We start from the raw sequence: 21,616 nt of genomic DNA on the forward strand, positions 1-21,616 counted from the left end.
ATTCATTCATAATTTGTTATATGTCAATAATGAAATAAGAATTGGTTGGTTGTGAAGCTAGTCCTTATGGTTGGCCTACAATTTTGTGTTGCATGTCAAAGCAGCTGCTCCTCATTCACAACCTATTCAAATGACATTGCATGTACGTAATGTTACCAGCAGGGGGCACTACTCCTCCACGGCTTGTAAGTGGTAGGGCCTCCCAGGTGTCGCAGCCCTGTGCACTGGCTGACGTGTCATGGAACAATAAAACATAAAACATGCAAATGACACAACAATCAAGCTAGTGAGAATGTGACTCTTAAACATCTTTATCGGTCAGTGTCTCCTGAGGTTATTTGAGGAACAAATTACAACACATTTAAAATATTAAAAGGTGCTGTCTAGCTTAGTTAGCTGGCATAGGGTCCGCTAACTTTTGAATGCACTGAAAGCAATTTATTCCACCCTCTTCTGCTTCTACATTGCTAGCCATGCCCCAGGTATCACGCACACGAGTGCTGTTAGCTAATGATAGCAACTTGGCAAAGTTTAGCTAACATTAGCTATCATAGAATGTATAACCACCTGTCATATTAACATAAAACAAAATCAAATAAAAACATACAATAAATACTTAAATAGGACCTGCATCACAAAGATGGAACAGTGGCGAACCTTCCCACGATGACTCATGAAAGAGGTCACAAAAGACCCCACAACAACATCCAAAGAACTGCAGGCCTCACTTCCCTCAGTTAAGGTCAATGTTCATGTCTCCACCATGAGAACGACCTGCATGGCAGAGGTCCAGGATGAAAACCACTGCTGAACAAAGAGAACATTACGACGAGTCTAAATTTTGCCAAAAAACATCTTGATGATCCCCAAGACCTTTGGGAAAATAATATTTGGAAGGTGTGTGTCTCATTATATTTGACATAATGGTAACATCACACTTCATCACACAGTAAAATATGGTGGTGGTAGTGTGATGGTCTGATGCTGTTTTGCTGTAAGACTTGCTATGATAAATTGAACCATGAATGTCTGTGACCTCAAGCACCAGTTAGGTGGTGAAGGACAATGATCCAAAACACACCAGCAAGTCCACCTGTGAATGGTTGAAGAAAAACAACTTTGGATTGGCCAAAGAGATGCTGTGGCAAGACCTTGAAAAGGCGATTCCTGCTGGAAAAGCCTTCTATTGTGGCTGAATTGTGCAGAGATGAGTGGGCCAAAATTCCTCCACATTGCTGTAAGAGACTCATTGCAAGTTATTGCAACCGCTTGATTGCAGTTGTTGCTAAGGGTGGGCAAACTTTCTCACTTTTTCACACAGGGCTATATAGGTTTGTTTTTTTTCTCCCTTGATGAATTTGTGTTTAGTTGTGTTGTCACTGACTAATATTTCAATTTGTTTGATGATCTGAAACATCAAACGAAGTTGCACGGAGCCCCGAATGCAGGCACAATCTTGTACAGTATACAGGATTAGTATTTATATGCAATTTATCACATTTATAAGCAGTATGAAGAAATGAAAAGTCCATAGTTTTATGGTATGAGAAAATTCTTTCCTTGTGTCACATTTTCAGTTCTATCTATGTTTTAACTTTTGTTTAAGTATACATTTTGCTTGCTGTTGCTCACTGTAAACTAGAGCGTGTTCAGACTTGGCATCACTCGACGAGAGAGACAGGTTCAGTAGCCACCCTTCTCTGCATTTTTTGGTTGTTACTTTTTCCCTTAATGATGGCTAATCATATATATACATACACAATATTTCTATACACTGTATATATAACATTTTCTGAATGTCTGCAGCATTTTGCTCTGATTTTACATGATGTCTATAGCTACATATCCGCATGTTTCCCACACAAGTCTTTGAGCCTGTGACGACAAGAACTGAATGTAACGTCACGTAAAATCCAGCAATTATTAAAAAATGCCTCTCCAGCCATGAACGTCACCGCACGTCACTGCTTCTCGGGGACTGTTTTTGTGCGTATGAGTAAAACGCCATTCAGTCCACTTGGACCACTTTTTTAAGTTTAACTTCATATGTGACAAATATAGACATGTATTTGTTTGCATATATATATACATATATATCTGTATGTATATACACAGAAATATAAAAAACAACATAAGTAATACAAAATACAAAGGGAACATAACTTACTGGTTAAAATATTTCTCTACTGTAGATAGTTTAAATATTGATGAATAGACTGGATTCTAATTGTAGTCAGGCACCTGCAAGCTCCTGGCAATGGCTCTTTTAAAGCATGCTATCTTGACTGACGAGTAGGGCCTGTCAATCATTATGGGGCATATAGCACACAACAGGTGGAACACATTTTAGATTCGGGCATTGGGCATCTCTGTGTGGAGTTTACATGTCCTCCCTGTGCATGCATGGGTTTTCTCCGGGTACTCCGGTTTCCTCCCACATTCCAAAAACATGCTAGTTTAATTGGAGAGTCCAAATTGTCCATAGGTATGAATGTGAGTGTGAATGGTTGTTTGTCTATATATGTGGCTGGCTAGGGTGTACCCTGCCTTTCGCCCAAGACAGCTGGGATAGGCTCCAGCACCAGCTGTGACTCTCATGAAGATAAGCAGTAGAAAATGAATGAATGAATAAGTTTGCCTGAAACAACAGGAAAGTTTCCTTCCATCCTAAAGAGCGATGCTCTACTTTCTCACACGTGTGACATGTAATATTATGACTTTATTCTCATAAAGTTCAACTTTATTCTTGTATATTTATAACTATTTTCTCGTAATTTACAACTTTATTCTCATAAATTCATTATTTAATTCTCATTAAATGTATTATTATATTATCAACTAATGACTATTTTCTTGTAAATTTACAACTTTATTTTTGTAAGTTGAGTTGATTCTGTTGTGACTATTTTCAATTTACAATTATTGATGACATCTAATGTGGGCAATTTATTTCCACCAAGCTACCCTCAGTAATGGCAGTAATGTGACTTTATTTATGACTTTATTCTGCTAAATTTACAACTTCATTGTCCTAAATTTATGACTTTATTCTCATAAGTTTTTGAATATTTTCACATAAATGGAGGACTTTACTCTTGTAAATTCATGACTTTTACCAGTTTTATGTTTGTAAATTTACCACTTTTCTTTTGTCAGTTGTCAGTTTATTCTCAGAAATGTATGACTATTTTGTCATAAATGTATGACTTTGACTTATTCAGATGCTCCAGCACAGATGATTGCTCACTTTGATGTATATATGTATAGACTAATACATAATATATGGCATAAATCATTGGTCATGTAGTATATCGTGTTTTATTGACATTTTAACAACTTCCTATAATGGTGGATGGGGAGGTAATGTGTGGGATGGTGAAAGGGCAACTTTTTTTCCACCCAGATGTTTGACTCCGTCCTCCAATTGGATAATGACGTGCACATTCGGGGAGGAGCAGCCCGAGCAGTCAAAAAGGAGTAAAAGTGTTTCGAGTGTGTATGTGCATATATATTTATATATCCACACCTTTTGTAGCTGTGCGAACACTCGGCACTTTTCACCCTCCTCGCTTCCCAAATGTTGCTCAGTCTCCGGTGCACTGTGGCAGACTGGAACAAGACGGGGAAGAAGAAGAAAAGAACAACCTGAGCGCTCGCTGACAATCGGAGAGGGACTTTGGACTTTTTTTACGCACTGCGCAGCATGCAGGCGCGCTACTCCGTGTCCAGCCCGAACTCTTTAGGGGTTGTGCCGTACATCGGCAGCGAACAGAGTTACTACCGCGCAGCCGGTGGTTACGCCGGGATGCCTGCGCCTATGAGCATGTATTCCCACGCAGCCCACGACCAGTACCAGGCAGGTATGGCCCGTGCGTATAACCTTCAGCACCAACCTAAAGACATGGTGAAACCACCGTACAGTTACATCGCTCTCATCACCATGGCGATCCAAAATTCACCGGAGAAGAAGATTACACTGAATGGGATTTATCAGTTCATCATGGAGAGGTTCCCTTTCTACCGGGATAACAAGCAGGGCTGGCAGAACAGCATCCGGCACAATCTGTCTCTTAATGAGTGTTTCGTCAAAGTGCCCCGAGATGACAAGAAGCCCGGAAAGGGTAGTTACTGGACCTTGGATCCGGACTCTTACAACATGTTCGAGAACGGCAGCTTTCTAAGGCGCAGGAGGAGGTTCAAGAAGAAAGACGTGCAGAAGGACAAGGAGGAACGGAGCAAAGAACTCCAAGGAGGCCGCACCCCGGCTCAGGAACAAGAGCCTGTGAAGCCTGTGCTCATCCAGGATATAAAGACTGAGAACGGGATCTCCTCGCCGCCTCAATCCACCTCACCGGCTCTGAACGCCGTTCCTAAAATCGAAAGCCCCGACTGCAGCAGCGTATCGAGTGGCAGCCCGCACAGCGTGACGTCCAGTCGGCCACTAAGCATGGAAGGGTCCGGCCAGCACCACCACAGCCAGGCCTCTGCGCAGTGCTTCAGCGTGGACAACATCATGACGTCCCTGCGGGGGTCTCCTCAGGGGGAGCTCTCCCCGTCTCTCATCACCTCCTCTAGGACAGGTACGACCACCTCCCTGGCGCTTAACTACTCCCCGAACCAGACTTGCTCCTACACGTCCACCACCTGCAACCAGAACTCCACGAACTCCACCTATCACTGCAACATGCAGGCCATGAGCTTCTACACCGGGGACAGAACCTCCAGCACCGTGGACGAGGCCTTGCCCGACTATTGCATCACCACCACGACCACCGGGTCCCCGTTTGGCCACGGAAACCGGAGCCCAGCGGGCCAAGAGGGCCACCATCCCCACCAGGGCAGGCTCGCCTCCTGGTACGGAGACTTGAGCCACTTGAGCGCGGCATACCCGTCCCAGCAGCAGAACATTCACTCTGTGAGGGAGATGTTCGAGTCCCAGAGGATCGGGCTGAACAGCTCCCCGGTCAGTGGGAGTAATAGTTGTCAGATGGCCTTCCCGTCCACTCAGTCCATCTACCGCACCTCAGGAGCTTTTGTTTATGACTGCAGCAAGTTCTGAGACCCACGGCATCTTTTTAAAATAATAACTTTAATATATATCCTTGCGTTATTTGGTTTTGAATATTTTCAATGCACAATCTTAATGGACATTATGCTGTTTGGTCCAGAAGTGTGTAACACCAAAATACGTAAGTTCATCCTCTTTTTAAAAGACGGCTTGCTGACAAGATACTTTAAATTATCCTAATTTACTAATTTATTTTTACAGGAGTGATTAAAAAAAATCCATATTCCATATACTACCTTAAAAAAGCCCCCAATGTTGTGGCCTGTGCTGTTTATTTTATTCATCATATCTCATGAATCAAAACATGTTTGTAATAATAAAGTGCCATGCTTTTAATTGGAGTGATTTATAAGTCCATAGATAAATACTACAGGATGGAAGCAGTGTTATTATAAATTAAATTCTAAGTAAAAGTCTACCACAATGGGGCCTTTCATGACTATACACAAGGAGTGGTTTATACTTGCATGAAAAAGAAAAATGCTGTATTTCAGGCTCGCAATTAAATGTGTGTATTAAGAAATGACATACCAAAAAAACATTTGAGACCATTAGCTGCGGTTCTCCCCTGACATATGATAAAATGTAATTCGATTTCATTTAGGCAATACGCGTCTAGAGTAAATGTAAATAAACACACGTGTGGCAGTGCGCTGTGGAGCCACTAAAAGGCCTTGTCAGCAAAACAAATCAGTCATTGCGAACCCGTTCAGGCTTCCACTGACCACAGCAGGAATGGGATGCAAAGTAACGGAGCGTGGACACATTGAATGCATCATATGGACTATACAAGACTGAATTAATTGCAGAATTTAAAAAAACGTCCCTTGTATATTTAGATAACGCTGACGCCAGCCTCGTTCACAGATATAATAGTAAAAATTAAGTAAATTCATCATATTAATCAACATACAGTAAGGTACACTTTTCTTGGACAAATTTGTACCAAATCTAATATCATGTAAACTCTTATCGATCATGTAAGCATTTAATAAGCATGGCCTTTTTTGTCTGAACTGAACTCCTGAAATGAAATAACGTTTGGTCGTTACGTATAAGTGTATGTTAAATTATTATATTCTAAAAAAAGAATGTTTTGTACAACGAATAAATAATAGCGATAGTAATACATGCCCGTGCACGTGCAAAGCTTAGAAAAAAAAGAAAGTAACACATGGTTATTTTATGAGTTGTCAAATCCTTTTTAAAGAGTAAAAAAACAGCACTTATGTTTAAGTGATTGATTTATGCGACGTATGAGGCGTTTATTGTTTTGTTGAAATATAGCCTGGCTATAATACGCATAGCATATATATTAGCCACATACGGATGACTGCAGCTGTTTTCACCGTATAAACATATCGCAATATTATTTTCACATGTATTGATATCAGTGTCATACAACACCTCATTTGATAGAAAATGTAATAGAAACTCCCAAAACACATTTTATGGCAACTTTCAAATGCACATGCGATTTATCTTCAACGTTTCCTGTCTGAGGTGTGTTTTCAACTCAACTCACTTTTGTGTCCCAGCGGGGCAAAGTTAAATGCTGCCCTACATCAGTGGTTCCCAAACTTTTTAATCATTCAGATATGGACCCCTTACTCCCTCACACTTAAAAACACAATTTTTAATCTTAATTTCAAATATTTAACATAATTGGTCAATTTATTTAATAGTAATTTCAGGTTAAATGTGTATTTTGCATGGTCATATTTTGATAGTTTCACATGAGCACTGATAAGTAATCATCCTACATATTTTTTTAAAATTCCAGTCTAATGTTGGCATCCTTCCGTTTGAATGGTTTGAATTTGAGCTTCACTTTTTGGTCCACACATGATGGTTACAGTAAAGTAAAAAAAAAACAAAAAAAAACGTTTTCACTGCTGCAATGTGCAGGAACTGGAACACCAATATAAATTAAATCTCAAGATGAAACATTATTAATGTATAAAGCTTATTTTTTGTTCATAGAGCAATGAACAACTTCATGGTCTCTCACCTTTCTGCTTCATTGATGCACTGTGGTGTGTTCAGGCACATTCGTAATTGTGTTACGAGCCATTTGTTTTTCATTTTTATTCAAAATACCCCCCATGACCACTGGAGTACCCATTCAGGTACGCATACCAAACTTTGGAAACCGAGGCTCTACATCATGGGTGTCCAAAGTGCGTCACGGGAGGTATTTTTGTCCCACAGCTGTATTTTTATTACCCCCTCATGGATATTCTATACATAAAATGAAGGAGGATTCGGGGCCACATTGAAAAGAAATGTTTGAACACGATATTACATCAACAATGACAATTATTGAAATATATTTAGCAGGTTACAGCATCTTTACCTTACACTATTGAGGAGTTGTAGTGTTTATTAAAAGATAAAGTAAATCCATGGTGGAAAAACATCAAAGCCGCCCCACATTCTTCAATGTTTGTGTATGCGACCCTCGGCGGAAAATGTTTGGGCGCTGCTGCAGCTGCAGTTTTGTTAAAGACTTCAATCAAGTTCAACCTGCAGATGGACTCATTATCACACACACACAAGTTGCATTTGAGCTGCTCACCGGAATGACAAATATGCAATTTATTGTCTTAATTGAGGTCAAACTATAAAATAATTTAATATTTTTTATCTGGGTTTTTGTGGATCATTAGCTGTATGTATAATTTCTGCAAGGGAACAGAAATATAGTCATACACCCAGTTTTAATAATTCAAGTTAGTTGCAATATTTTTGCATTTTCTCAAAATGTACTCATTTCTTCATCAAATGTGAGACCACCTCTTGAGTTCAAATTGAGCGTTAGAGCTGCATAATCACCCTCAGTGTTTATTTAGCTCTCAGGGAGCTTTTGGATATCTGTTTTCCAGATTTTGATCCACTTCACTTTGTTTTCTCGCCAACAAAACAAACGTGATCATAGACTTTGTGTTCTAGCGTTGTGGAGGGCAGACGTACAGCACCTGTACGCAGGGGACCAAATAAAGTCATAGCGCATCTGGTTCTCATTGGCTGTCTCTACTGACTCGGCATGTCCAGCGGCAACACACACATACACACACACACACACACACACACACACACACACACACACACACACACACACACACACTCACTAAAAGCCGTTGCTGCATCTTGACTGTTTTTAATCAAACAATCAATGAGGATGAATGAGTATTCTTTTCAGGTTTCTTCTGTAAGAGCATTCTTAGATTTCATTGTGTCTTTGTGCAAGAACATTGACAAGTTCCATAATCTGCATTCACTTTCTCGCTGTAAATTATTATAACAAAATATTACCTTCAAACATTGATTCCCGTTCCCCAGAGATTGATTCTCAATTGGATATCTCTTCATAAGCTCTGGAACTTAAATAGAACAAAATGCCATAATTAATATACTTAAAAAAAAAACAACACCAAGTTGTACACCATAACTTCAAGGGGAAAAAAAAAACTAAGGAAAAATTCAACATGGTCCTTTTTGCTGTGTGTTGATTGGAGTGTTGACATGTTTGTGTCCTAAAATGGACTTCATGGTTTGGTGTCAGGCGTTTGGGTTTTCCTTCATCAGCTGAATGTCAGCCTCCACCATTTCCTTCACCAACGTCTGCAGATACACATCATGCATAAAAAGGTCAGCAGAGAGGTTGACGTGCACACAGGAACCATAAAACCATTGATGATTAAATGCATTATATATGTACATATACTTTGCTTTTAATATTGTGCTTTACATATAGTAAATATGTATATGACAACATAACCACTTGGGCACATTTTGAAATATAAATCATATTTTGTTTTTTTCTTAAAGATCTGATCTCTATTTTTAAATTTGTAAGTTTAACTCTTCACTCTCACCAACACATCAAAAACACTTGACCAACTAATTTAGCGACTCTATACAAACTCTCTATATAAGCCTTCTCCAAAATGTCATGTGAAGGAGACGGGTAAAGGTCATTTAAAGCTATGATCATATTGTTGCTACCTGTACGTCACATCAAGCTTTTAGCCTTAAAATATGTTATCACTTCAGTGCAGTCTGGTTTAGACAGACTTAGCCCTTGAGTGAGTCTCACGGTGGGTGGAGGCGGGGTCGGCAGCATACACACAGAGTACAACGCAGCAGAAATTATAATTGCACTACTATATTGTCATATTTTTTCATTGTACTTTTATTTAAAGTAATGTTACAATCTTGAGTGTCATGTGCCCCCCCCCGACCAATTAACTACTGCATGCAAACACATCTCTACTTATCAAAGATAAGTATTATTATCTTTGTAAAGTCTTCAAACCAAACTGACACGCACCTCAAAAGTCACCTTTGGCTTCCAACCCAGCTTCTGGCTTGCTTTAGTGCTGTCACCTTGCAAGTAATCCTAGTAGTACAAAGAGGAGAGAAACAATTTCATCATGTATATCAGGTAGGCCATGCATAGCAGACATGACACAAGCATGTAAGGAGTTAGTGTGCATGTACAGTCGAGCTCAAATATACTGAATTAAATTCTGCATGATTTTTGCTTCTTTTACACACAGAGAAGGATGGAGTGTCGCCATGCAGCCATCCATCCCCTTTTCATATTCCCACCACCAATCCATGCCCAGACGGTCACACTCATTCTCTGACAGACCATGATGAATTATGGGACTCTGGTGGCATAACCCCCAGCAGGGATCATCATCATGATCCCTCCCGCCTCATCTCAACAGCCCCTTACTCACTTTGTCAATTTCTCTCTCTCTTTGTGCTGGGTTCAAAGACCCACTGAGACCACCAAAGAGAGACAAGATTTCCTTATACGTCCTCTACTTTTCTAAAAATGGTTTCTCCTGCTCCCTGTGGCCTGCATATTCTGAGAAACACATGTACGCTTTGAGAGGAAGGAAACACATGATGAAAACTGGTCCCAGAAAATCTGTACAGTAACTACCTAAATAGATCACTAATGCACAGGAATGCATGATAAATCAATCTTCATGATTTTATAACAAAAAGTGTAAAATGAAAATACCGGGCAGGGGAAGGCGGGTGAAAGAAAATCAAGTATTTAATCCCAGAATAACATAAAACAATCCTCAAAACTAGTGAAGCAGAATTAGCCAAGAATACAATTCAAGGGAAACACAAACTGACTCACCAAATACAGTGAGTGTATATCTCTTGGTGGAAATTAAACAAGCCACACTAGGCAATTAACACAATAAATTAACACATAACAGCCAGCAATGTTTGGTAGAGCAGGAAGAGCGAGCACTGCTTGCCGTCTGCTTCCTTTATGCCAGCTCCACCTGATTACCAATCAGGCACACCTGAAAGGCACCTTCCAGGTGTGTCACCACTCAGCAGAGGGGAAGGTGGAAAAAAAAACACACACACACTTCAGGACTAATATAGTCCATCCATTCATTCATTTTCTATACCGCTTGTGCTTACAAGGGTCGCAGGACTTTGGGCGAGAGGCAGGGTACACCCTGGACTGGTCGCCAGCCAATCACAAACAACCATTCACACTCACATTCATACCTATAGATAATTTGGAGTTGCCATTTAATCTAGCATGTTTTTGGAATGTGGGAGGAAATCGGAATACCCGGAGAAAGTCCACACACGCACGGGTAGAACATGCAAACTCCACACAGAGATGCCCAATGAAGATTCAAAGCCAGGTCTAACCAATCTCCTGACTGTGTGGCCAACATGCTAATAACTCGACCACAGTGCGGCCACCCAAGCTCCATCATATGAGACATATTTATAGTGTTATGAGGAAAAGTCAAAGCATTACTTGTAATAATTTTCAGGCAGAAGTACTATATAGGGAGAACAAGCAAGGTAAAGTCAGAGATGCAGAGATTGATCACAAAGCAGAAGATGAAGAAGATCAAGTTGTTACAAAAAGAGAAGGAGAGGAAACGGACCAAGAAAGGTAACTAAAGAAGCAGCATCAGCAACTCACTACTTCAGTGTCTGATTTAGGTGTCACAGACCCAGGGCCCAAACAGGTAGCGCTAAATCGCTATCCACAAGATAGTTTTGGTATGCAGAACACCACAAATGGTTTGAAAAGCACAACTGGATACAATAAAGCAACCAGAATAAAGCTTTCTGCTTCCCATGGAGAGTGTTTTGCAAAAACATCAAACATGATAGCTTGGTTACATGTGGTTGGAAGAAAGCTTTAGTCATGTTTGGAAAGCATGAGATGGCACAAACACATACGGTAAGCACAGTGTTGTTGCATGGAAACGCTACCAATGCTGCAAAGCTGCAATGTAAATGCAGGACTACTAAAAGGCATCCAGGCATGCACTTCTTGAGTGAATCATACTTGAATGAACTTGCCCAACACTACAGTACTACACTACTACAAGCAGAGGAAGTTATGGTGGCTAAAAACTTTTTTCTCACCAGAAAACAAAGGTATTTAATGTTTTTAAAAAAAATTGAAGCAAAAAGTATCAGTATCAGTATCGACAAGACTGGCCCTGTATTTATTATTTGTAGATCCAGTGAAACCTCGGTTTGCATCCGCCCCGGTTTACATGCTTTTTGGTTAGGATACAATATGACGTGCATCTTGTTGTGTTATTAGTCAATCTGTGTTCTGAATATATATGTTATATTGTTATATTTTTCATTGATGTCTACTGTTCCCAAAAACAAGAGCCAGTGAGACATCACACTGCTTTGTCATGAGTTATTTATTCATTAGTGTTTCTCTGCTTCTTTATCTTTTAGCAAGTATTGAGGTGAGAAATACTATTGAATTAAGGAAGGTGGTGGTAGCTCTTGCTTCACCGCTCTCTCTCCAAGATGTGGTGTTGCTGTACAAAAAGTGTACATACTATAATTGCAGTAATGTACTGTTGGGTTGTATGTATTGCCAGATATTCTGTCACAGCTCGGAAGCAGCTATTTTTGTGGCATCTCTGTGTAAAGCTAGAGACTGGACCATCAGCTTTCGCTACACATCAGTGATAAACCAGCCTTTTAAAACAGATGATCAAAACAAAAATAGGACTCAGAAATGAGAAAGTTTTGTATTCTATTTGTCTTATCTGCTGGGCAAACCACATCAAGTTAATCTATTGGTAGTGTTTATCAACAAGGAAATTACAAAAATCTCTTTACCGATCTCATTCACCAGGGTTGCCTGTGCAGTGAAATAAAAGCTGCTAAGTGTCTTTCAGCCATATGAATTCAGCCCATTCGAAGCATGTAGCGAATAATTCAACTACAAACTGCAAACAGATGGGGGCACAATATAATTGTCATGTGGATTAGATTTGGAACCAAACCCCAAGATTTTGGTATACAGTTAAAAGCAGTACTCTGCTTGAGCTTAAAATACGTATGTAGTACAAATTCTCAAAACAACTCTAACACAGCGGGGAAGAAGTCAGTATCTCCTAAAGCATGACATGATGATAAATAAAAAGACCGATCTGGAAGTCAGATAAAAATGATGTAAAGTATGTCAAGAGTATCGTCAAAACTCTGGGGTAACATTTTTGGCTTCCGCTTCGTAGTTTAATGAAACATCTTTATAGTATTGGATAAACATCAAAAAATCATACACACTACGGGTCAAAAGTTGACCAAAAATAAACAAAATTCTACATGTACTGTACATCCTACATCACTTTTGATGGAGGACTTACTGTAAATATTTGAGTTCTGTTAGTTAACAATAGGTTAACTAAAGGGCTATTCTTCCTTAAGATCTGATGTATGTAGAACATACATCATGTAGAACAGTGCTCTCAAATTCCAAAGGTATGTAAGCTTGTGTACGGTATGTTAACAGGTGAGGACAGACTGTCAAGACAGATATTGTACGTATATACAGCTGTTCAAAGCCACAGTCACAAATCTGTCACTGGTCAACAACTAATGCACCTCAACCAGCATTGCATCATCAAATCCAATCTATCAAAGTACAAAAAGTTGGATCCAACTGGGGAGAAGTGAGGATGAATGTAATAAGAGAAGCTGATGATCTGCATGATAACATGTATTTGAACCATCTGAGGCCGTGCACTGGTGCATTCCGTTAGCACTTCTGCCAGAAAGTTCTGATTGGAAGGGAACCAGAATTTCAAATTGTCAGTTTGCATGCTGTGCCTCCATGGCAGGGCAGTTTTTTCTTTTTTTGGGGGGGGGCAAAAGTTACAAGTTCTTAGCTTTAAATAGGGTTACCCGAACATGAAAAAAACTCATACAAGGAAACCACTGCAAACTACAACCACAATGTATTGTATAGCTATAGGAATCCATTTTAGACTATTGGTGTAGTTGCAGGCAAGCAGTTGACTATTCGCTGTAAAGATGTGAGATTTTTACTTGGCTTGTCTCTCCACTGTCCCTTTGCCTATTGAGATCTTCAGACGTCAAGGAGTGTGCACAGTTCTCTTTGTCATCATTAACATTTTCAAAATACTATAAAACTTTGCAGATTTTTTTTAGTAGCCATTATGAGCCATTAAAGGGGAACTGCATTTTACCCATCATTCATTCATATGTGAAACATGAGCACACATTTTTTTTTCCCTTTTCTGTGCATTGTAACGCAAGAAAATGAGTTAATAAGAGCTAGCTAATAATGTACATCTTTAGGACACACCTACTATTTTGATGCTTGATATTGTTATTGCAGCAGCTAACATGAAGTACTACATTTCTGGTGAAGCAACTACCTAGTAACGCTACCTACTGATGCTGGTAATGTGTTGTTAGTTGTAGGTTATAAATCATGTCTTGCACGTGTACTGTTGAAATAAGCCAAATAATTGGCCCACTCTGAGATTCCACAAGCTATGAACAGAACAACAGGACAGATTAAAGCTGTGGATAGCAGTTCTTAACTTGGAACCGACAACATCGCTACGAAGACTCAGCAAGACACTTGTTTGTTGTGAGCATTTTTTTACCAGCTTACCAGCTCAACAGGGAGGACATGTCTTGTGCTGAAAGATATAGCTATTCCATCAGTCGGCATCCCAATGAGAGTAGACATTGGGTGTGTGTTTCACTACAGCCTCACTACAGCATGCATGAAAGCTTGCATGCAAGTGTGCGTACAACTGAGAGACAAAGAGAGAAAGCATTAGTGCTCTGTGAGTTATAGCTCAAGTTTCCTTTCCTGACTCCCCATGCAGCTTGGCCTGTGCACAATGTGTTACATGACCTCTAAAGCAGATCTGGACAAAATACGGCCACCGGGCCATATCCGGCACGTTAAAGCCTTTTAATCCGACCTGCTTTAACATCAAAACAGTAGCCAGCAATAGGGTTCACAATGCTATTTTCAAATTACCCTTAAGCCTTAAACTATCTAAATTATTCCACTAGTTTGTGATGTTTCTGAGTCTGCAATTTTTTAGTGATATACCGGCCATTACGGTGGTAGTGGGTGTGGGTCTGTGTGCAGGGCAGGCAGGCAGTGTGTGGCAGTATGCGGCTGAGAGAGACAGGATCAGTTCCAGGAAGTGGATGCCCTCCATGAAGTCATCTTCACCACCGGGAGCAACAACCAGCCCAGGATTTTACACTACTTCCATCAACAACAGCACCACAGAAACTGCGGAAACACTTACAATGTCTGCTTTCATTGGGATGGCTGTGTCTTCCAGCACAAAACTTCCAGCATCTTAGCGAATAGCATATAGCAATAGCAATATATAGCAATAGCATCGTAGCAAAATTGAGAGCTAGTTATCCACTCTTCTGTCTGTGAGTGACGCTGAGACTAGCGACTGTTTTGCTCTGCCAGATACATAAATATAGTTTTTCATGTTAGCTGCTACAATAACAATATCGCTGTACTGTACTGTCGTACTGTTAATATACAAGTCAGTTATGTAAATGAAATACTGTTCGTGCTTTTTGAGGGTTTTTTTTGTTAGGTCTTTAGCGTCAAAATAGGTAGGTCCCATGACATGCGTTGTTAGCTAGCTCATACTAACTTGTTTTCTCTCATTAGAATGCACAGGAAAGGGAAATAAATGTGTTCATGTTTCACATAGGGCTTGTGAATGATGGTGAAATGCAACAAAAATTGCAGTTTTTCTATAACATCTCAAATTGCCAGCGGGCTGGTAAAGCACAAAAGTTGTGCTGATCGCTGATGATGTCATAGACCAGCGACATAGCTGGCGGACAATGATTTCAGTTCCGGTTTCCAGTTCAGAGCATGTTGACAGGCTGCTAACAGGGACAAAAAAATGTTATGAACATACAGAACATCCACGCGCAATGTTGTATACCAACCGGGAAATGTATGCAAACTATTGTTGCGTAAATCTTCAACGTAAACTGGAAAATACTGTAACCAGGACGTACTGTAACCAAGGTTTCACTGTATATTATTTAAGAAAGTGTAATTTCCTGAAATCAGTGTGTATAATTGTTTTTCATTAGCATTCACTGAAATTCCTGGATGGGCCTTGAGAAAATGCGTATGTGGGTAAGGACACACAAAACACATCAAACAGGATTTTATGCAAGTGTACTTTAAATAACATGGGAGTATGCATAAAATCAAGGTTTCTTTGTGTGTTTGTGCATGTCCTGTGATAGTCATTTCATGTAGGATGTTTATGGGAATGAAACGGGAAATTTGCACCCTCTCTTAATCTATTATTCCTGTGGACGGAAAACAGATCAGAATTCATGGAATCAGCAGAAAGCTGCAGATGCGACTAGGAGATGGAAGGAGTTAGAAGGGGATAAGAGGGACGGGTAATAGAATGGGAGGCTCAGGTGACTGTTCACTTCCACTAAGGTCAAACTTAAATTTAATAGCCATAAGTGAAATGTGTCATACATGGTCTCATTATGTGAACATTCTTCCAATTTCTCCACAAAATCAAAAGCAAGACTGACAATGTCACTGCTAAAAAGTGATAAGTAAACAATTGATAGGCCTTGCCTGACACCCACACACAGCATATTAAGTCACATGATAGAAGGCACTCACACAATAAAGATAATGTAATTCCCTTTCTGTCTGCATTGTCAAGGTTACGTCAGGTGTGTTCCTCTCACTCCTTTTCACCTCAGCTGCACCCTGAAAATGCTCACACATACTCTATGAAACACTAGATAGTAACAGCAGGATACTTTGTTTTGTATCTTACACACTGCAAAAAGGGGTCATCTGGAGGAGAACACATTTTATTTGATGAATAAAACATCTTTATTTCAAAGTCGGAGGATATAGTAAGGATGAGGGAAGAGTATTGTGAAGACTACCTCCTTCAGGACAGTATTTCAGCATTCCTCAACTTATCAGCTTGAAAAATCGTCAGTTCTCATCATGCCCAAACAGGGAGAGCCAGAACTTGAAAGTGTGCAGCTACGGACGGAGAGAGCAAAAAGTTGCTCCTCTTCTTAGGGCGTACTCACACTAGGCCAATTGCACTATGCATGGGCCCAATTCACACCGACTAGTCTGACTAGTGCGAGCACACTAATTCACGTCCAGATACAGTCCCCCCCACCCCCCACCCCCCCCTTTGGCATGACGGGAACAAGTTGTCTTAGGCACTATAATGCAATCACTTCTCAATGTTGTGTTGTTATTAATGATAACTGACACAATTTAAAATAGACATAAAATATAAATACTCAACATCATCCAAAAGTGAAACTCACAGCATCCATTCATGTTCAAGACTAGACAACGCAGATCTACTCTCACACTTTGTCAAAACAACCTGAAAGGTCAATTTGCGATGGATTCAATGCCCTGAGAATAACTTGCAAGATTTCCACTGCAGAAACGTGTCTCATTTAGTGAGATTAGGAAAAACCTTGCTGTCCCCCCCCAAAAAAAAACGTTTCTCGGAGCCCAAATTCTCGGCAAAAATGTACACAGAACACACTTGTTTTCTTTCTTCCACTTTTTTATTTCTATTCACCCACCATGATTTGCAGCTGAGAACTTGATTATTTATTTTCGAATAGTTTCATTTCAATCATTTGGAAAATGAAGCAAAAGAAGAGAAGTGTATGGATGCTTTTTTTTAACATTTTAAAACCGCCGAACAGTACGGGGGGCCATGTGGTTGCATTTGTGTTTCTATGGTAACTACTCAAAGAAACCAATTTTAGAAAAACAGAAGACAATTGAAACCACAAACATTCACGTGGTCAAATGTTGAAAACAAGCAAGCAGTCCAAGTCCAGCATAAATCCACAATTGCCAACATTTGCTATTTGCAATCTCCTCACCAACTCTCTCCTCCACTCCCTCCCCTCGCCCACTGCCAACTCACATTATATCTGCTGTATAGAAGTCATATTATAGTGGTCTACTGTTTTTACAGACCTACTTCAAAAACGCTAGTCACAGATCTTAGTATTTTCTAAGTCTGTTATGGTGCATTTTTTGTTGATTTTCTGTTATGTTATGTATGTATTCTGTTTTGTTATTTTGATCATGTGCTTTCGGTAAAAGAAAGACTGTGTGTGCTTCTTCCATCAGCTGTCCCTATTATCTTACCTGGCCTCATACCAGTATCTGTAAGTCAAAACACAGTGGAAAGGCGTGTCAAGTTTTTGTCCCAGATCAACAGTATTCTTTGACTCTTACAATAATAATATGGGTTTTTATGTCAAATTTCATGCATCATTTCACCCTCCACTCTTTATGGAAATAACCACATTGCAAACTGTGCAGTCTGCCTGATAATGTATTTGCCTTTAATCGATTCAGTGATTGGCTGGATGGATTAAAATGCATCAGAAAGTTTTATATTTTAAATGTTATTTTTAACACAGTTTATTTCTAGAATGTTTTTAAATATATTTTATGATGTATATTTTTATCAACAAATGCAGATGCATCAATAGAGCCACATCTGGGTCTAGAGCCTCTTGATTTACAGTAACTACAGTCTCCCCTTCGTTTTGATACCGGGGTCATCCATGTACACCTTGTATCTGCAAAGAAAAACTTGATATATTTTGGTTATGTCCTTTTCTAGCAAGTGTTTCCAGAGGAAGATATTCAGTGAGACTTCGCACACGTCACACGCAGACATGTCACAGCAAAGGGAAAACGTACATAATGAGGCATCAGTTAGCACAACATGACAGACAAATGTATTAAATAATGTTGTGAACTGATGTAATAGACTGAGCAAGAGGCATCTGGGATGGAGGTATAGCTACAAAATGAAGAATGCAGTCGAAGTAATGTAATGGAGTGCCTTACGTTGACAGGAATGTGGCGGCTCCTGAGTTCAGTAGGATTTCACAGTGTGTGAGTAAGGGATTGAATGTGTGTCTAAATACTGGGGTGACTGATGCGAGCAGCTCCAGAATTAATTACCCAATCAGGATAACAAGTTAAGGAAACACATTAGAGGGGTCATGGTACAATTAACCTCTCTACTTGTACAAAAAAAACCCACAGATGCACACATTGTGGACATGAATGTTCATTTCATAAACATGAAAGAACAATGCAAATATCATGTATCACACAATATTAGTGTTTGTGGACTAAGACCTGATTTGGAAAAATATGGCATTATGCTTTTATTTTGGAGTATTTCCGATATCCTATAGTGACTACCTGTGTCATAGCCAAGAACCTGGCAGCGTATGGTTGTTTACAGTGGGCTATTGAGTAAGTCAGGGGCTTGAGTGGAGTGGAATAGGATGTGGTTCACACATTCCACCACAGTCTCAGATTACACTACAGGAAACACCGGGTCTGCAAGACACACACGGCCTGACTTGCTGAATTATAAATATAACCCAATTCTTAAACAATTCATCAATGAGCGCTTGTCTTCACTGAAGATATTTTGGATTTTTTTTGTAAATGTCAGGTGACAGGAACTGGCAAAGTAAAATATCATCGGTCGGTGTCATCACTGCGTTTTTGCTATGGTGATATATATTTTTTTGCTCACTGAATTTCATCAAGTACACATACAGAGGCTTTCATCAAGTATATTTATTTGTGTCAGGCGAACTACATTTCCATTTATTCTTATTTTTATTATTAGTCATGGCAACAAATCAGTAACTTTCAAATATATTCAATTATATATATTTTAGTATTACAACCATCAATCAAAATACAATTATAGTATTTTAATTGTCTGTGTAGAGGACCATGAAATATACAATGTCATCTGGTCATTTGTGACCAGTCATCATAAACATTGAAAGGACTCAAGTATTGAGACATACTTCTTCATGAATGTATCAACAAGAGGTTGTTTTTATGTGTTTTCAACAATTACGTGCTTCAAACAACAAAACAGTATGGGGACCATTCCATGGTGACTGCACCCTGGGCATTGCTCATCAAGGCATGGTTGGACGAGTTTGGTGAGGAAGCACTTAACAGGCCCATACAAAGGCCCAGATCTTAACGTCATCAACAGATTTGAGATGTACTAGAACATACATTAACAGGAAGGAGTATTTCCCTTTGATACGTACAGTATGATACATAATATTACAAGTTTATTCTCATTTTTCAATGTGGCCCTAATACTCAGACATGGTGTGGGTTAATTATCAGTTATAGACATGGAAAAGCTGTTCAGCTCTGCTTCTTCCTACCTCTTTTCAGATATACTGAATTGTGCAAGTGCATTCATGTGATGTTCCCAATGTAACTTGTTGAGCATGTAGAGTGAAGTCTATAGTCATATGGGTGTTATACGGGTGTCCCAATATTTTCCCATATAGGTTACTATGAATAAATCGTAATTGACTTTTGAAACCAAATTTCGAACGAACAAAGTCCAGCTGGAACACGGGTGCAAAAACTCACAGTTTGACATGACGCATCCTTTTAGCCTGGCATCATATTAGCCATAGCCAGTAAAACTATTTTATCTTTCCTACCCTTCTCTTTACACCTAATGTGGCAGGTTTCTCTCATCAGGCCCTATAGCCCTTTCGGCGAGCTGATAGCACAGGAATCTTGGCCCGGGATGCTCATTGCTCCCTTGCTATCTTTGACTTAGACAGCAGCCAAAAAATTACGGAAAGGTGCTGATGATCTATCACACGGTTGACATGACAGTACAAATAATAGCAAATATCTGCAACACAGCAACAATCAGGCTTTCAGATCGCTGGCAAGCTGCCGACAGCCCGAGGCAGACTATAGAGACGCAGCCTTGACTCAGGTAAACCTCAGGTTCATGCCTTATTAACATGTATGTATTTTTTTTGTTGCAAACTTCTATATTCCACATGGATCAACTGCTGGCGAGTACCAGTTCAGTCTGTAGGTTGGCCTGCTGTGGGTCCCAGGGTGGTTCCGCTCTGGCGGTAGGAGGAAACTCCTTCAGGAAATACCAGACTGCCAGACACACACTACACAATCGCTCTTTCTCAGACAAGCAGGTTGACGCTCCAGCAAAAAAAAAAAAAAGCTCAAGCCAAGAAGTCTAGGGCTATGTCTCAAAGTGATTAGTTCTGTCAGTATGCTTCATTAATATACTGTGTACACTGTTTCGAACATTTTGACAGGGTAGTGCTGTCCCAAACAGTGACTGCTTTTGCACACTTACTGGAAATGACGATCACAATATTTACCTGCTTCTTCTTAATCTCTTTTTAGCTGTGAATTGCAACTACTTGAGTTAGACCTTTCCCTTATTCTATATGCAGACAAGATGACTATTCCAGCTGGAAAAAGTCCATCACTGCACACTCACCATTTTGAGTGCAACCTCCATGTACTGCATTTTGCCATATTTCTCAGTGTGAAATATATACTGAAAAGGCAAATATAAGTACAGAAGTGCACAAACTGAGACAACTGACTATTCTGTCCTTTTGTGTCTTTGCGGTTATAGTTCTAATCAGCAGCATGATGTGTATTACCTTCCCTTTCCATCATGTCCTCCTCCACACCCACTTCCCTCAACAATAGAGACACCAGGATCACGTTACAGACTCTGCAGGTTAAGGGTCAGTCACATTTTTCAACCCTATTTGTCCCTGTTCCCCCTTACAGATCCTTTCCCAACCTCCTGTCACCTAAATTCACATCAGTTCACGCGTGGCGAGGGAGTGGTATCCGTCGGAAATGCTCTTGTATATCCCTTCACCCACATACCTTTTTGGTGCCCCTTGACAGGCTGTTCGGTGAGCTCAGTGACCACTTGGAGAAAGAGGTAGTTGAACATGTTTAAAACACTGCTGGCCTCTTTGTATCATTGTTTTGGTTTGTCTGTGTTCCATCCCAGTTAAGGCCTGTATTTAATGCTACAGAGGGCTGAGAGCAGCATTGGTCTCATTTACAGTATACTATAGAAAACCAACCACATTTACAATACAAATGTGTATATTTAGAGTTTCTGTGGCTTCCAGAAAAAGATCTCAGTTTATTTTTAAAATGTCCAGCAGAAAACAAGTATTTTACTACTGAAAAGCGGTTTTCATACAACCCACAGAAAGATAAAGTTGGCATAAAATGAAAAATACAACTACTGAGCAACAGCTGCTAACAATAATCACAAGACCCGGACGCGGCAAATA

General features: G+C 39.9%; 2 protein-coding genes across 2 annotated transcripts in view; one reads left to right on the forward strand and one right to left on the reverse strand.

Moving 5' to 3' along the window:
• The first annotated feature begins 3,446 nt into the window (after nucleotides 1-3,446).
• On the forward strand, nucleotides 3,447-8,533 carry LOC131129919 (forkhead box C1-A-like). The gene has a single exon (XM_058073864.1). The coding sequence runs from the start codon at nucleotides 3,704-3,706 to the stop codon at nucleotides 5,057-5,059; it is 1,356 nt and encodes a 451-aa protein (XP_057929847.1). The 5' UTR covers nucleotides 3,447-3,703; the 3' UTR covers nucleotides 5,060-8,533.
• gmds (GDP-mannose 4,6-dehydratase) overlaps nucleotides 6,842-21,616 on the reverse strand; it is a 55,714-nt gene continuing 40,939 nt past the window's right edge. The window contains exons 10-11 of the mRNA XM_058073865.1: nucleotides 9,402-9,470; nucleotides 6,842-8,692 (exon numbers count right to left, since the gene is read on the reverse strand). Coding sequence (XP_057929848.1) covers nucleotides 8,630-8,692; nucleotides 9,402-9,470 — 132 coding nt within the window. The 3' untranslated portion in view covers nucleotides 6,842-8,629. The remainder of the gene's footprint in view (nucleotides 8,693-9,401; nucleotides 9,471-21,616) is intronic.

Source organism: Doryrhamphus excisus, chromosome 5 (assembly GCF_030265055.1).
Source record: "Doryrhamphus excisus isolate RoL2022-K1 chromosome 5, RoL_Dexc_1.0, whole genome shotgun sequence".
NCBI lineage: Eukaryota > Metazoa > Chordata > Actinopteri > Syngnathiformes > Syngnathidae > Doryrhamphus > Doryrhamphus excisus.

Bases quoted from the DNA above. Each gene is read 5' to 3' on its own strand.
- LOC131129919 (XM_058073864.1), top strand. From the start codon at position 3,704: ATGCAGGCGCGCTACTCCGTGTCCAGCCCGAACTCTTTAGGGGTTGTG.